The 15,948-nt window shown below is 43.7% G+C and overlaps 1 protein-coding gene across 1 annotated transcript in view; it reads right to left on the bottom strand.

Moving 5' to 3' along the window:
• The window catches only part of MYO16 (myosin XVI), a 421,162-nt gene that overhangs the window by 333,239 nt on the left and 71,975 nt on the right, over window positions 1-15,948 (bottom strand). Inside the window, exon 4 of the mRNA XM_047756311.1 lies at window positions 2,012-2,120. Coding sequence (XP_047612267.1) covers window positions 2,012-2,120 — 109 coding nt within the window. The remainder of the gene's footprint in view (window positions 1-2,011; window positions 2,121-15,948) is intronic.

Raw genomic sequence — 15,948 nt, 5'->3', positions numbered from 1 at the left:
GGACGGAGGGACGCGGACAGAAATGGAACCAGATTGTGAGCGAGGTGTGGGTGGATGGAAGGCAGAGGCCAGCGGGACAAATGGAAAACAGAATTAAAAATTTAAGAGATATTAAATTGAATTCGTTGCAGCAAATGTGTATTTCACAAACGGACGGTGACAGCCATCGTGACAGATTTTTTTTCCCCTAACCATTCAGAGCCAGGACCTCTCTCTCGTTTGTTTTCGGTTTTTTTCCTTAATCGTTGCTAAATCTGCCTCTCGAAAGACTATACGTACCTTTCTTTCTATGGGATGGTAATACTGCTCTTGCAAATACTCAATTTTTCTTATCAAACCAAACCTTTTAATGGGTTGGAAAGGTTTAGAAGTCAAGTTCATTCTTTTGCAAATAAAGATCCTTAATTTTAGGAGTTCCCGTTGTGGCTCAGTGGGTTAAGGACTCAATGTTGTCTCACTAAGGATGCGGGTATGACCCCTGGCCTTGCTCAGTGGGTTAAGGATCTGGCAGCTGCTGTGAGATGTGACACAGGTCGCAGATGCAGCTCAAATCCCGCATGGCTGTGGCTGTGGCTGGGCCTGCAGCTACAGCTCCAATTCGACCTCTAGCCTGGGAACTTCCCTTATGCCACAGGTGCTGCCATAAAAAGAAAAAAAAAAAAGATACTTATTGTAGTTTCCAAAAAGAAAGAGATATGACTGTAGCTATTAGAAATTCCGGACAATGAGAAGAACTGAAAAGCACCCTGCTGAGCCGGCCCAGCTAAATACGACAGCCCAGCTCTTCACGCAAATCGCAGCCGTACACTCCAAGTGCAACTTTGCCCAAGCCCAACAGTGGACTGTGCAAAATTTCGAGTTTGTTCCCCTTGGAAGCAATGGAATCTCTCTCTGCAACAAGTCGTGGCTGACAAGATGCCAGGCACTGTGAGGTCCCTCCCGTGGGAGCCTGAACGAGGAACAGCCGGTGGCCTCGGGCCGTGGCTTGGTGACCTTCGGAACCACTGCCCAGCTCACCTCTTCTCCAAGGAAGATGATCTCACGGAGCTTTGCTTTCAGAATTAATGAGAGCTTTTTTTTTTTTTTTTTAAGAACCATGGCTGCTAAGCACTGACGATGATTATTCTAAGCCATCCTCAGAATAAACTGTGGGTCGCGGCACTGAGGAGGAGGAGCAGAGCACAGGAACAAAGAGACAGATGTGCAGGCTGTTCCCAGAGAAGGGCAAAGCCCCGGGCACCGTGGGCCTCGGAAAAATGGTAAACTTCTTCTCTGGTAAAAGATCATACTTGAAGGGACTGGCATGCCTTTGTTGTTATTTATACCCAAACAGCAGAAAGAAGAAGAGCCAGGGGGGCATCCTTCTTTAGTTTAACCTCCTAGGAGACTCCGGATTCCAAACACCTGCCACCTCGCCTGTGCTGAACTGACTCATGAAATTATACGCTCGCTCGTTCTGTGCAATTAAATGTTCTTTGTCAGCAAAGACATCTGGGACCTCGGCCTCATCTTCTCAGGCTGGCACCTTCTGACAAGGTTTGAGTTTCCAAGTGTCCCCAAGAATGGATTCCAGGATGCTGTACAAACTCTCCTTGACTTTAGCCCTCGCTTCCCTGCAGGTGCCTCTTAGGAGGCCCAGCGCTCCCAAGCGAGTACGCTTTGCATGACCTGAGCTTTGCATGACCTTGAGCTCGTTAACTCAAAATTCAATTGTGCTGGTTCACTTCCCTTCCCCTCCCAGTGGAGAATAGCTCATAATTACAAACCCCGTCCCGCTAATTATGGACTTCGGATGCCTGTTAAAACGTCCCGTCATTGTGGTCTCTGGCTTTCTGCTGGCTTGCAGAACTGCACTGACGAAACGGAAAATGCTGCACAGGACGAGCCCTCATTCACACGCTTGAGGGAAACAACAGCCATCCGAAACCACGGAAGCGCACCTAAAAATAGACCCACGTATAATTCTACGATTCCGTCTCTTCACCTACGGTCACTCAGAGCATCCGCCTACCGTTTTCTTCCAAGTAGGTCAACAGGATAGCGCTTGACTCTGTCCCTTCCATGGCATAATCCAGCGGGGTGTTTCCACTGACGTCCTGGAGAAGGACGTTGGCTCCAGCCTGCAGGTGAACAAGAACAAATGCATCTTTCTATATTGTTAACATAGAAAGCAGATCAAAACTTGCATTCCCATCTCACTCAGAAAAGTTTACTTGAGGCACACCTGGCAGGATCAGTGGGAAAGGGGAATTGGTTTTTTTTTTTTTAAAGACAAATGTATTAGATGCTTTACGAAGAATGCTGGTGGTCTAAAACGGTTCCACTGACCCTTACAAGACACCAGCCCCAGCTCCTTCTCCCTGCCCTGCTTGCCAAACCCCACATATTCAATCCCTGGGTATAAACCTTATACACCGCTAGGCTGGCTCCCCTACACCTGCTTAGTTGTCTTAACATGACAGAAGGGCCCCCAGCCTTCGGTCTGAATGGAGAACTCCGGTGTGAACTTGGACTCAAGTTCCCCAAACCATCCCGGTAACTCTTCCAAGGTCTGTGCTCGCCACAGAAACTCATCAAAGAGCTGGCCTCACTGTAATCGTTTTCACAAAACCTGGAGCGCGTGGCTTCTGGCTGGTTTTTCTCTTTTCAGAAATGGTTTTCTAACAAAAAAAATCGGAAACTGTAGACATGAACGGATGGAATATATATTAAATAGGGCTCTCACACAACTTTTAGCAGCAAAGGGTGCCCCATCCAGCACCTCTGAACCCTCCTGCCTGGCTCTTTGCCCATCCCAGCCTAAGTGCTAGGACGGGGGTACACTTTCACTCTTTCAAAAGCGGTCACTGCGACGGGCACCCCTGCTCTGCATTCTTAAATAAGCCCCATAAACTTTATCAGGCAAGACTTCCCACATGCCTCCCAGGACCACACCACTGAACTCAGACCAAACAGATGGCAGTTTCACCTCCTTCTTCTTCCTGAATAGGAGTCTGCGTTATGTGTGTATATGTGTGCATATACACACTTATATGTATCGTGCATATACACACATATGCATGTATATACGTGTGCATGGGTGCGTGTGCTTTCCTATGCCTTAGCAAGTCTGCACAGCTTTTCCAGAGGTCTGCTCTACGACACTGTAAAAAGGAAATAGAAGGATAGATCAGAGCTGTAACACACTCCACGTTCCTAATGTTTGCCCGCCACACACCTATGCTCCTCACCTCGGCATCAGAGTGAAGCACGTTATATTGCCTATAACCATATCAAAATAGTCTCTGATTTGAACTGCGCACATTATCTAGTTCAGTTTCTCGCCTACCCAAGGAAAACGTCATTTTAAGGTGCTAAAGACTGCCTCCTATGTCTTGGTGCATCTCATTGCATTCCAGTCACTCAGCGTTTGCCAGGAAGTTACTTGAGACCATGGTCTTTGGGAGGCTTGGCTCGTGGTCCCTCTCCTTGAGTCTCCAGCCCGGAGGATGAGGCTGTGTTCGCCTCTCCAGGCTCCAGGGGTTAAAGAATCCAGACGCAACTGCAGGATGTGTCCTGACTGATTTCGATACCAATAGATGGGAGATAAGCAAGTCATTCCTTTTCCCCAATGCGTAAATGTTTCAAGTAGAATCTTATCTACGTCAAGCATCTAACTGGATGCCAGACGACAATGATGATAATGAAGAGTCACACATTATCAGTAACAGCAAAACTAAATAGCAGAACAACGTGGTACCCAGGGAAGCATGGGCTTGGGCAACATAGTCTCTATTCTTTTAAGAAGTAATGAGGATTTTTCGAAGAGAGCCTGAAATTTAAAATGGTGCTGGATATTTTAGTTGGGTTCACGCATTGAAATTTCAACCCATGAATCACCCACTGGTCTGCAGAGCTGAATGCCCAGGGATCATTCTGCGTGCAGACTGGCCAGGGCATCAGGAAGCTCCTTCTCGCAGATGACATCTTATTGCTCTTTATGTCCCCAACTGTGCCTGGCACACATCAGGCCCTAAAAACAATTTACGGAGACAAATTGGAAAATGAGTAGCTAAACTCTGAACTTAAACTAATTACTAAAAACTGAGGCAAACGATGATGAATTTTGTGGTAATTATTTTTCACTAGATTGTCTGACATTTATTTTTCAGAGCGTATCCATAAAAGAACCAAATCATACCATGCATATTCAAGTTCCCTTCTCTCTCTCGTGAGGGGTGGCAACTGTGGCAGAATTTTTCTCCCTCTTTCCTTCCTTTCTTCTTCCTTCTTTCTCCTTGCTTCATCCCTTCCTCCTTTCCTTCCCCCCTCTGTCCCTCTATTCTGTCTCTCCTTCCTTCCTTCTCTCTTTGCCTCTGGACATGGGTGAGACCTCCCGACCTGTGGTGCTTCTGCCCCGACCCTCTACGTTCTGGACTTGGTAGACGTCCCTAGAACAGCGGATTCATAGGCAATGAAACATATGTCCTAAATGAGCCCCTGAACGAGCTGTATTTCTTGCATTAGGATCCTGAAATTGGACCCGCATAGCTAACAAGCCCCATGGAGAAGATGTATGGCTGATGAAGTTCCTTCTTCTGACTAACTCAGAAGCTAAGTGCATTACTGCTGTTGGCAGGCCCCTCTGCAACGGAGGCACTCAGGACTAGAAAGCCAAAGTCTGAGGCAAGTTCTTCAGCTGGGCTTGAAGAAAATCAGCCACATTCTGATGGGTTCCATCAGGCAAGCAAAAGCAATCAGTGTTATGTAGCAAAATCTGGCTCTGCAAATGCTCTTGCGGTTGAGGACGGAATGGCACCTGTTGGCAGCCCTGAGTGTGTGTCCTGTCTCCTTATTTAAACTGGAGGACCACCCACCTCCAGTTTGTCCTAGACTGTTCCTGGAATATTGGAAACGGAGCTCAAATCTATCACTCCCCTCAAGGAGGAATCTTATTTACTGCAGGTCGGATGACATATGAACAAATAAATGCGCATTTCCTGTAAATAAACATTTCATTAGTGTACATTAGGTAGCAATTTAAGTCAAAGAATACACTTGTCGACTGGACTGTTTCATTTACTAATAGTTCTCTAGCCCACGGATACTGCAATTTTAATAAGTCCTTGATGGTATTCTAACAAATACTACTCTTCATATGCAAATAGTTTTGGTAACTTTTTATCTTGATGGAATTTAAAGTTGACACGAAGTTGCAAGAGTGGTACAAACAGCTCCTGTAAACCTGTTAGGGACTGAACTGCATCCCCCTAAAGGAACCGCTGAGGTCCCGACCCTGCTACCTGTGACCGTGACCTTATTGGAAAGATGCTGGGGTCATGAGAGGGTAAATGCAAAGGACAGGCATCTTCATGAGAAGAGGGGCATCTATGATAAGGGCCACTGGGGACACAGGCAGATGGAAGGGAGACAGCTGTGTGAGGCAGAGGCAGAGATGGGAGGGATACCATCAAGAGCCAGGGGGTATCTGGGCCCCCAGGAGCTGGAGGAGACATGGAAGGACCCTCTCCTGGAGGCCCCAGGGGAAACACAGCCCTGCCAGCACCTTGATCTTGGACTTCTGGCCTCCAGAACTGCAGACAAGTTGTTTGAAGCCACCCCGTTTGTAGAACTGTATTATGGCAACCCTAAGAAATGAATACTCTTCCCTTTACCAAAATTCACCCATTATTTATGCTTTCCCCCTATTTTTGCTTTCTCTCTGTCTCCTTTATTTGTCCGGAATCCCTTAAAAGAGAGTCATAGGCACCAGGCGCCTTTAGCCCTAAATCTTTTAGAATGTATTTCATAAAAATAAGGATTATTCTCTTGCATCAATATTATCAAAATCAGAACGTTTGGCATCACTAAATTCTATGACCTACACCACAGCCCATGTCTGAGTTCCATGCATTTCTCCAATGGCATCCTTGATCTGTCAGCCCTTGGCTCAGGGTGGGATTCGGGGTCAACCAGGGCATTTTGTTTTCCTTTTGCTCTGGCCTCCTTCCATTTGCAACAGTTCTCCTCTCGTGCATCCTTACGATGAGATGTTTGGCAGGCAAATCTCAGAGGGATGCTGTGTTCTTCCCATGGTATCATATCAGAAGATGCCTGATGCTGGGACCTTGGTCCCAGCGCTAATGAAGTTAACTTTGATCACTTGGTTGAACGATGTTTTTACATCACTGTAAAACTGTAGCTAAGGACTCATGAATTCACACTGACATCAAGAAGCAAAGGAATCCCTGACTCTAGGGGAGAAGAGAGCCCACCACTACAATAGAAAGCCAACTAGTAAATGCAGCAGGAATGCTAAGGTTAAGATTTAGAATTCACCATAGTAAAAATTAATCCAGGCGAAAGTCACCAGAAGTACTGGAAATACCAAAGTTTGGGCAAAACTTTGATGAGGAATAGAATATGTATATAGTCCTCAAAAATCCCATTTAATATCTCATTTAAATAAAAAATTCTGGCATCAAACGTAATAGGAGAGATGGAAAAATTCTGTGAGCGGATATTTTGAGCTCTTGAATTGCAGAGTTTCTCTTCTTAGAATAGAAAATTTTGTATCCATGTGCTAGTAGCATCTGGTAGTTCTGGTTTTGTTTTGGTTTGGTTTGGTTGTTCCCATGGCATATGGAAGTTCCTGGGCCAGGGAACAAACCTATACCACACCAGTGACATGAGCCACTGCAGTGACATGCTGGAATCCTTATCCCACTGTGCCACAGCAGGAACTCCCAGGAGAAGGTGGTTTTAATCATAGTTTTTGAGTTGTCCCTTAAAAATCTCCAATAGGAGTTCCACTTGTGATGCACTGGAAATGAATCCAACTAGTATCCATGAGGATGCAGGTTAAATTCCTGGCCTCAATCAGTGGGTTGGAGATCCAGCATTGCCATGAGCTGTAGTTAGGTAGCAGACACAGCTCAGATCCTATGTTGTTGTGGCCGAGGTATAGGCTGGCAGCTGTAGCTCTGATTCAACCCCTAACCTGGGAATTTCCATATACCATGGGTGAGGCCCTTAAAAGTACACACATGCACAAACAAACAAACTTCCAATAAAAAAATCTCTAGGACCAGACGGCATCACAGGTGAATTCTATCAAACATTCAGAGAAGAGTGAATGAATGTCTATCCTTCTGAAACTCTTCCAAAAAAATTGCTGAGGGAGAAAAATTCTCGAATTCATTCTATGAGGCCACCATCACCCTCATATCAAAATTGGACAAAGATATCACACAAAGAAAGAAAATTATAGGCCAATAATACCATAGATGAACATAGATACAAAAATCCTCAAAAAATATTAGCAAACAAATTCCAACAATACATTAAAAGGATCACATGCCATGATCACACAGGATTTATCCCAGTGATGCAAGGATTTTTCAATTTCTGCAAGTGAGATATACATTAACAAATTAAAGAAGAAAAACCAGACGATCAAATCAGTAGATGCAGAAAAAGATTTTGACAAGATCCAACACTCATTTATGATATAAAAACCCTCCAGAAAGTGGGCATGGAGGAAACCTACCTCAACATAATAAACGACATACAGAGTTCCCATCATGGCTTAGTGGTTAACAAATCCGACTAGGAACCATGAGGTTGCAGGTTTGATCCCTGGCCTTATTTGGTGGGTTAAGGATCCAGCATTGCCATGAGCTGTGGTGTAGGTCACAGACATAGCTCAGATCTGGCATTACTGTGGCTCTGGTGTAGGCTGGTGGCTACAGCTCCGATTGGACCCCTAGCCTGGGAGCCTCCATATGTTGTGGGTGTGGCTCTAGAAAAGGCAAAAAGACAAAAAAAAACCCATAATAAACGACATAAATGATAAACCCACAGCTAACATCATTATCATTGGTGGAAAACTGAAAGAATTTCTTCTAAGATCAGGAACAAGACAAGGACGTCCACTCTCACCACTTTTATTCAACATCATTTTGGAAGTCCTAGCCACAGCAATAAGAGAAGAAAAAGAAATGAAGTGAATCCAAATTGGAAAAGAAGAAGTAAAATTGTCACTGTTTGCAGGTGACATGACATTCTACATAGAAAATCCTAAAAATGCTACCAGAAAACTTCTGGAACTCATCAATGAATTCAGTAAAGTTGCAGAACACAAAATTAAAACACAAAAATCTTTCGCATTTCTATACACTAAAAATGAAGGGTAAGGAAGAGAAATTAAGGAAACAATCCCATTTACCATTACATCAAAAAGAATAAAACATCTAAGAATAAACTGCCCTAAGAAGGCAAAGACCTGTACTCTTAAAACTATAAGATGCTGTAGAAAGAAACTGAAGAGGACACAAAGAGATGGCAAGATATGCCATGTTCTTGGATTGGAAGGATGAATATTGTCCAAATGACTATGCTACCCAATGCAATTTACATATTCAATGAAGTCCCTATTAAATTACCAATGGCATTTTTCATAGAACTAAAATTTGTATGGAAACACAAAAGACCCCGAAGCAGCCAAAGCAATCCTGAGAAAGAGAAACAGAGCTGGAGGAATCAGGCTCCTAGATGTCAGACTATACTAGAAAGCTACAGTCAGCAAAACAGTATGGTACTGGCACAAAAATAGAAATATTGATCAGTGGAACGGGATAGAAAGCTCTGAAATAAATCCAAACACCTACAGTCAACTAATTTATGACAAAGTGGGCAATAATATACAATGGAGAAAAGACAATCTCTTCAATAAGAGGTGCTGGGAAAACTGGACAGCTACATGTAAAAGAGTGAAATTAGAACACTCGCTAACACCATACACACAAAAATAAACTCAAAAGGGATTAAAGACCTAAATGTAAGACTGATACTATAAAACTCTTAGAGGAAAACACAGGCAGAACACTCTCTGACATAAACCACAGCAATATCTTTTTGGATCCACCTCCTAGAGAAATGAACATAAAAACAAAAACAAGCAAATGAGACCTAATTCAACTTAAAAGTTTTTGCATGACAATGGAAGCCATAAACAAAACAAAAAGACAACCCATGGAATAGGAGAAAATATTTGCAAATGAAGCAAATAACAAGGCTTAATCTCTGAAATATACAAACAACTCATGCAGCTCCACATCAAAAATAAACAAACAACTCAATCAAAAAATGGGCAGAAGAATAATAGACATTCCTCCAAAGAAGACATACAGATGGCAAAAAACACATCAAGAGATGCTCAACATTGCTAACTCTTATTAGAGAAATGCAAATCAAAACTACAATGAGATACCATCTTACACCAGTCAGAATGGCCACCATCAGAAAGTCTACCAACACAAATGCTGGAGAGGGTGTGGAGAAAAGGGAACCCTCCTACACCAGGGTGGAAGGTGGGGGGAGTTCAAGGGCAAACCCCTAATACTGCCCTTCCGTTTTCAGAGTAGAGCCAACTCTTAGTCTTTAGTGTCTATGACAGTTATCTCTTGTATAAGCCTATATTGCACCCAGCCCAGGGCTTGACCTGCAACAGGCACACAACAAATAGCAGCTCTCCTAATAAAGTAACTGCAGGAGAAAGAATATCTTATGAAACTTAAGACATTTGCAAATATAACCATTAAATCACTCATCCTTCTCTGTCAGCACAGTTTTTAGATAGGCTTAAGAATTAAAATCCTGAAAAGAGGGGGACAGAATGAAAAAGTCGGGAAGACAGAGGCCATTCAACCCAGAGCTCTTTGAAATACTGAAGACAGTAAGTCTGGCTGGGCAACTTCTCTGCACTCCCCTTCCAGCAGTTTTATCATATTGGACAAAAACAGCAAAGAGGAAGTAAGATCATTTTATTCAGAGGCAAGAAATACTTAAACAATGTCATTCCCAGAATACAAAGCCTCGACAATGTTAAAATTTTCAAGTGCAGTATTTCCAGCAAGCCAGGACAAATACCAGAATGCTCTCTAATATTACTGTTATTGAGAAAAAGGAAGCCCACCCTGAGATACAAAAGAGAAGCTTTTATAAATCCATATATTTCTGTTTCTTAAAAACAGCCCAGATGTAACAAAACACATTTATGAAAGATTAAATGGAAACATACAGTTTCTTCAGAAGGAGATCTCCAAAAAAAATGTGTCTATTTGTTTATTTCCAGGTGATTTACCACTTAGGTTTTTGAAAGTCTGTCTTCCAGCCAGTGACCAGGAAAGCACTACAGCTTTTTCCATTGCTTACAACCAATTATAGGAGGAAAATGAAAAGACAAATGTCTCACAATTTTGACCTGTGTCTTCAAGGACAAACTCCAAAGAACTGCCAAACCTTCAAACAACTCAGAACAAAGATAGCAAACTGTTTTTTTTTTTAATTAGAAGACAAGCAAACCCATCAGTGTCCCCCCCCCCCCCCAAATCAGGAAGACAAAGGAGAGCAGCTAATGACCCAAAAGGGCAACTGGATGCAATCAAAAAGGACAGAAGCGTATATTTTTATTTAGTATCTGCATACTCTGTTCCACTGTTTACTCTTTACTATTGCTGAATCAGACAACAGGCAAGAATGGCATTTTATTCTAAATTATTCAAACACTTAAATCTGGCTATCCCAAGTTCTTGAATCACAATCTCTTTCCCCAAACCTCAGATGAGACATCAGAGTGGAAAGCCCTGGGACAGTCAGAGAGAGGCTGTCAGGTAGAGTGTGCACCAGCAGCACACTGTAACAGAGTGAATTTCTTTTTCTTTTTCAGCTACACCCATGGCATATGGAAGTTCCTGGGCCAGGGATCAAATCCAAGCCACAGCTACAACCTACACCACAGCTGGAGCAACATAGACTCCTTAACCCACTGGACCATAGCAGGAACTCTAGAGTGAATTACCTTTGATGACCTCCAGTGAACGGGGCTGAGAAGGACGGACCCCTTGTCTTGGGACAGGCTGCCCTTCCTGTTCTTGGGTTAGACCAGCCTGAGGTTCTGTGAGCAGCTCCTGTCTGAGATCATGAACACTTAGGCAACTGAAGCAGAAAATTCATGCCTCTCTGGTCTCAAGCAGAGACTGCCCCTCCAGTTTCCACTGTTCAAGCAGAGAGAGAAAACTAGAAGCACATAATATTCTTTTAGATTCTAGATTTTGGGAGGGGGAGGCAGCTAAGCTAGGAAGTGATACCATCAGGGAATCCATTTATTCAGTAAGGAACTACATATTAATGCTAATTATGATTAAAGTATACTTTGAGATTTTTAACGATCGCAACTTTTTATGGTAATAAAAAAATTAAAACCTGTATTACAAGCATTTAAAATTTTATAACAGTTGAAATTATACTGGAATGCATTTTTACAGCTCCCTCTGTAAACATCCTCAAGTCAGTAATTATTACTTTGGGAGCACATAAATATTTATGTACTGCCACCATGCTAAGTAACACACCATGCCAAGAAAATACAACATGTAAGAAAGAAAAGGTAACTGTAAAATTCCAAGAAACTACAGTGTAAAGACCCTTAAGTCACACTAAGGAAATCTCAGCGAAGTAAGTCAGAGAAAGACAAATACCATACACTCTCACTTACATGCAGAACCTCATAAAAGTGGTACAAAAGAACTAATCTATAAAATAGAACCAAAGCACAGATTTCAAAACCAGCGGTTACCATCGGGGAAACTGTTGGGGGGAGGGAGGAATTGGGAGGGTTGGAAGAATATATACCGACTACTGTACATAATAGATGATTAAGAGAGCCCAGGAAAATCCATTCAACAGTTTGTAATAATCTATATGGGAAAAGGGATCGGATATGTTTATATGTACGACTGAGTCACTTTGCTGTACACCGGAAACTAACACAGCATTGCAGGTCAGCTGAACGCCAGCAAATGTCTTAAAAAAAGGAATCTCTATAAGGGTCTGACGGAAGGCTGAGGTCATGATAAGGGGAGGATATGGACACATGGGCAGAATGGACGCACCCAAAGGGGGTTGGGAGAGTTAAACCACAGCTGAATCCACATCTTCCAGGCCAGGAATGAAAAACCAGGGTGTAGCCATAGAAACGCAGTTACTGAACATGAAATCAATGTAAAAACCAAAGGCACAAAATAGATGTAAAACGGTAGTTATTTAGCACAAAACAGATGTAAAAACAAGAGGCACAAAATAGATTTAAAAAGCAGTTATTTAAAAAGAAATAGAAGAGTTGAAACTGGTTCTGTCTGGGAAGAAAAATTCAAAGGGAAGCCCAGGAGGAGAGGCTGAGCTTTAAGGGCTACCAACAAGCCTTGGGAAACTCTCTGGCCTTTAAAAACACGGCAGTGCATGAGAGAGAAAAATCGGATGCCAACAAAAGTGGCATGCATAGAAGCAGGTCATGAGAGACTTATTGCCCTGTCATGAAATGATGTAATTACAGTAGCGTGAAAACAGAAAAAGCAGTGGAAATTCGTGGAAAATGTCAAAACTAGGGGAATACTTAAGGACATTTACCTGATGCAACTGCATATCATTAAAACCATGTTGTAGAAGACAATTTTAAGGGCTGGAAAAGTACAGAAAAAGTGTCTAAAAAGATAACCTACCAAGACGTGTATGTGGTATAAGATAAATGGGCATCTTTCAATTTTCTGCAGTAAACGTGTGATATTTATACTGAGAAAAAGTTTTTTCAAAATAAACAATGAACAAAACTGAAACAAATCTACCAAATCTACCAAATTCAAAGGTTAAGGAGTAAAACTTTAGTAACGATGATTGGGTCAGCTGGTTTGAGTTTCATTTGAATCAATGAACAGCCAGAATATATCTCAAGGCCAACCATCCCATTAAAAGACACGGTTTTGCCAGCAAGCCTGAAAGTTCAGGAAAGAAACCCTGGGTTCCGAGGTCGTAAAGCACCGGTGTGGTTAGGGAAAGTTCCTCTCGAGTCTTCTGCAAATGCCACGTTGCTACTCATGCCCTCCTGGGTGAGGTTCCGGGGGGACCACACAGCACTTACTAAATATCAGTGACTAAAGGTCTTTTATGAAAGAGCCAGTATCTTCCTGCCTCCAACATTCATATAATTATGCTCCAACACCCATCGGTTTACTCTGCTTTTTAAAAAGCTAATGTCCCCAACCTGAACACTTCAGATCTGCCTTTCTGCTCTGAGAAAACAGAGCCTTTGCAGGTCTGTTTACCAGCAAACTGAAAATATAGGCCTTTGATCATTTCCGGACCTTAGTGTCTCGTGCTACTGGCTCCATGTTTATCTCCAGTGCTTTCTGATGCCGGCACCCCTCTCTTTTTCCCTCTTTAGCCTAGAATATCCCATCAGAGTTTCAATATTCCGCACTATAATACTTGGGTATGAAAACGAGGGAAAGTACCTAAACTTTAATATTTTTTCACATCTGACCTAGGGAGCCAAAGTTCCAGGTTTGCTCGTCTGTGTTTGAATGACTAGCTCCTCTGGCCTTCCTGTACATCTCCCATGGCTACGACGAAACTCTCAAGGCACTTCTTTTTTCTTTTTCTTTTCTTTTTTTTTTTTTTTGCTCCCTTGACTTTCATGACAATAGACGCTTCTGGTTCACCTTCTAAATCTGGCTTTTCTTTCTCAGTTGCCTTTGCCGCCTCCTGTTTCGCTAAGAATCTTTAATTACTTTCCTTTGGATGCTCTCTCAAATGTTCCTTCTCTTTTTCAGACTTGGCACTTTCATGGGTTGATCAGATTTATTCGAGGGCCTCTGCTCCCCTGTGCATGCCAATAAGACCTTCCTCCCTCTGCTGAGTTCCAGGACCAACGGCCTCCTAGACGTCTCCAGGTTGACAGCATCCACGCATCTTGACCTTAATACAGTCAAGACGATGTGCACGCTCCGTCACGTGCGACGATTTCTGCCCTGGTGTCTGCTTCCTTCATAAATTGCACCCCCCTCCCCATCTCCCCAAATCAGAGAGCTGGGAGTCGTTCTAGAATCTCCATTCCCTTCTTTATCTCCTACATCTAAAACATCAGCATCATTACTGATTCCACCGTCAAAACATATCATCAACATCTCCTTGATATCCACTGCAGCCTCCCTAAGAACACATCCCTGATGAGGGCTTCATGTCACCTTCTCCCAAAGGCAGCGCCTCCAGTTAGATACCCTTTCAATCTTCCTCCACGGCTGCTCAGGCCTCTTAGACAAGGTCAGGCACTCCTTCTGAGAGCTGCCCTAGTACCTTGACTGGCCCCTCACAGGCCACATGGAAGGCTAAAATTTGACGCATAATGTGTACCAAAGTATTTATATAAATGCATTAATGATTACACGCTGAGAAGTAGCGTTTAAGCTCGATTTGGGCTCTCCCTGCTATTCTCAGGAGCAAGCCCAGCACCTGGCACACAGCAGACCCTCAAATAAAGACGACGTTAAAAGAATGGATGACTCAATCCGCCAATTCTCATCATAAGGTAACAAGAGACATTTTTGAAAATAGTGTTTCCGCTGTTATCCTGAGTTTTAAAAGAAAATGCGTGGCTTATAACTTAGCGAGGAATAATTTCTTGTCCTAAAGTATTCATTGGGATTTATTTTAACTCAGAGAACAGCATCTGTGACAAGCAGGTTCATTTGACTGCCACGGGGAAAATTCAACCCCTCGGGACGCAAAGACCACTGCAGAGCAGATCTGCCCACGTTGTTCTGCCAGGTGAAGAGGTGGGTTCCTCTGACCCCGCCTCTGACCCCTGCCATCCCCAGGGTAGCTCAAAGAGCTCTTTAAATGACAATGGGCCAAGATCCCTGCCAGACTCTAGAACCCCATAATCCTACTCTGTCTTTGAGGTCCCCTTTTGTATTTCAGTGTCTGCAGCTCAGATGAAGAGGCAGAAGTGGGATAAATAGTACATGGCAAAGACGCTACCTTCAAGGTGTTGCCAGTTGACTGGAAGTGTAATGAAATCCCCATCAGCACCAACCAGCACAAGGAAGATGGCAGATATGGAGATGGGGACAGACTCGGAAACAGACAAGCCCCACCCCAGACACGTCACCAACTCTGTGCCCTTGAGCAATGAGGTCATTACATCAGCTGCCATCCTCACTTTCACATGAGACTAAAGTTGATGCCTCTTAAAAGGTTTCGTTGTTGAGATCTCGTTATTGGTGGCTCCCAATGAAGCATCACCAGTGATGGAGCGCAACTCTCAAACGAGCCATCCTTACCTATCCTCACCACCTGCTCATCCTCGGCGACAGAGAGGGTGACTTTTGACTGTGGCAGAGCGAATGCCCCCCTCAGCGAGGGTCCCTTTTGCCTGTCCCCAGCTTCACCAAGAAGTTGCATCAGCCTCGGTCGGCAATATATTTGGAAGAACATTTTTCTAGGATGTCCAAAGCCAAGTGCGTCTGGGGAGGACTGAATGCTCTGCGTCCCTCTCAGGACTTCACAGTGCATCACAGCACTGCGATGCCTCTGCAGGTCGGGAAGGGTGCCTCTGAGATGGGGACAAACCGATCCAAATGCCTTGGGCCCCGCTGAGCTAGACAGTCGAGCACCAGGCACAACCTGTGAAGATGTCACCTGGAGGCGCCTGACCCGGACGTGTAAAACCCTTTTCCCTGGTACTCGTATTATTGACCCGTTTAATTATTTACAAGTGGGGTCAGATGATAACTGGGTCGTCATGACCGGGGCAGCAGGACAGGTGAGTATCAGAGCTAAGGAAGCAATTCCAGAAATGATGTTTGCTGACTCTGAGAACCAGCGGCAGGGAAGGAAAAGAGCCCTTTAGGTTGGCCCTATTTCTAGGAGCCCCCAAGAGGAGCGCTTCGTGCTGGACAATCTGAAGCCCTTACAGCCGTTCTGTCTTGTGTTTCCCAGCAAAATTACCGTATTTCTGCCACCGACCCTATGGGCCTGTGGATCAAGGTCTCTCTCGCTTCCGCTACATTTAAAAATGTAACTTACAGATTGATTTCACTTCACCTTGGCTGGCAGAAAATCCCTAATGGTAAC

The sequence above is a fragment of the Phacochoerus africanus genome, chromosome 13 (assembly GCF_016906955.1).
Source record: "Phacochoerus africanus isolate WHEZ1 chromosome 13, ROS_Pafr_v1, whole genome shotgun sequence".
In the NCBI taxonomy this organism is placed as follows: domain Eukaryota; kingdom Metazoa; phylum Chordata; class Mammalia; order Artiodactyla; family Suidae; genus Phacochoerus; species Phacochoerus africanus.
This window is presented reverse-complemented; position numbering and strand designations above follow the sequence as displayed.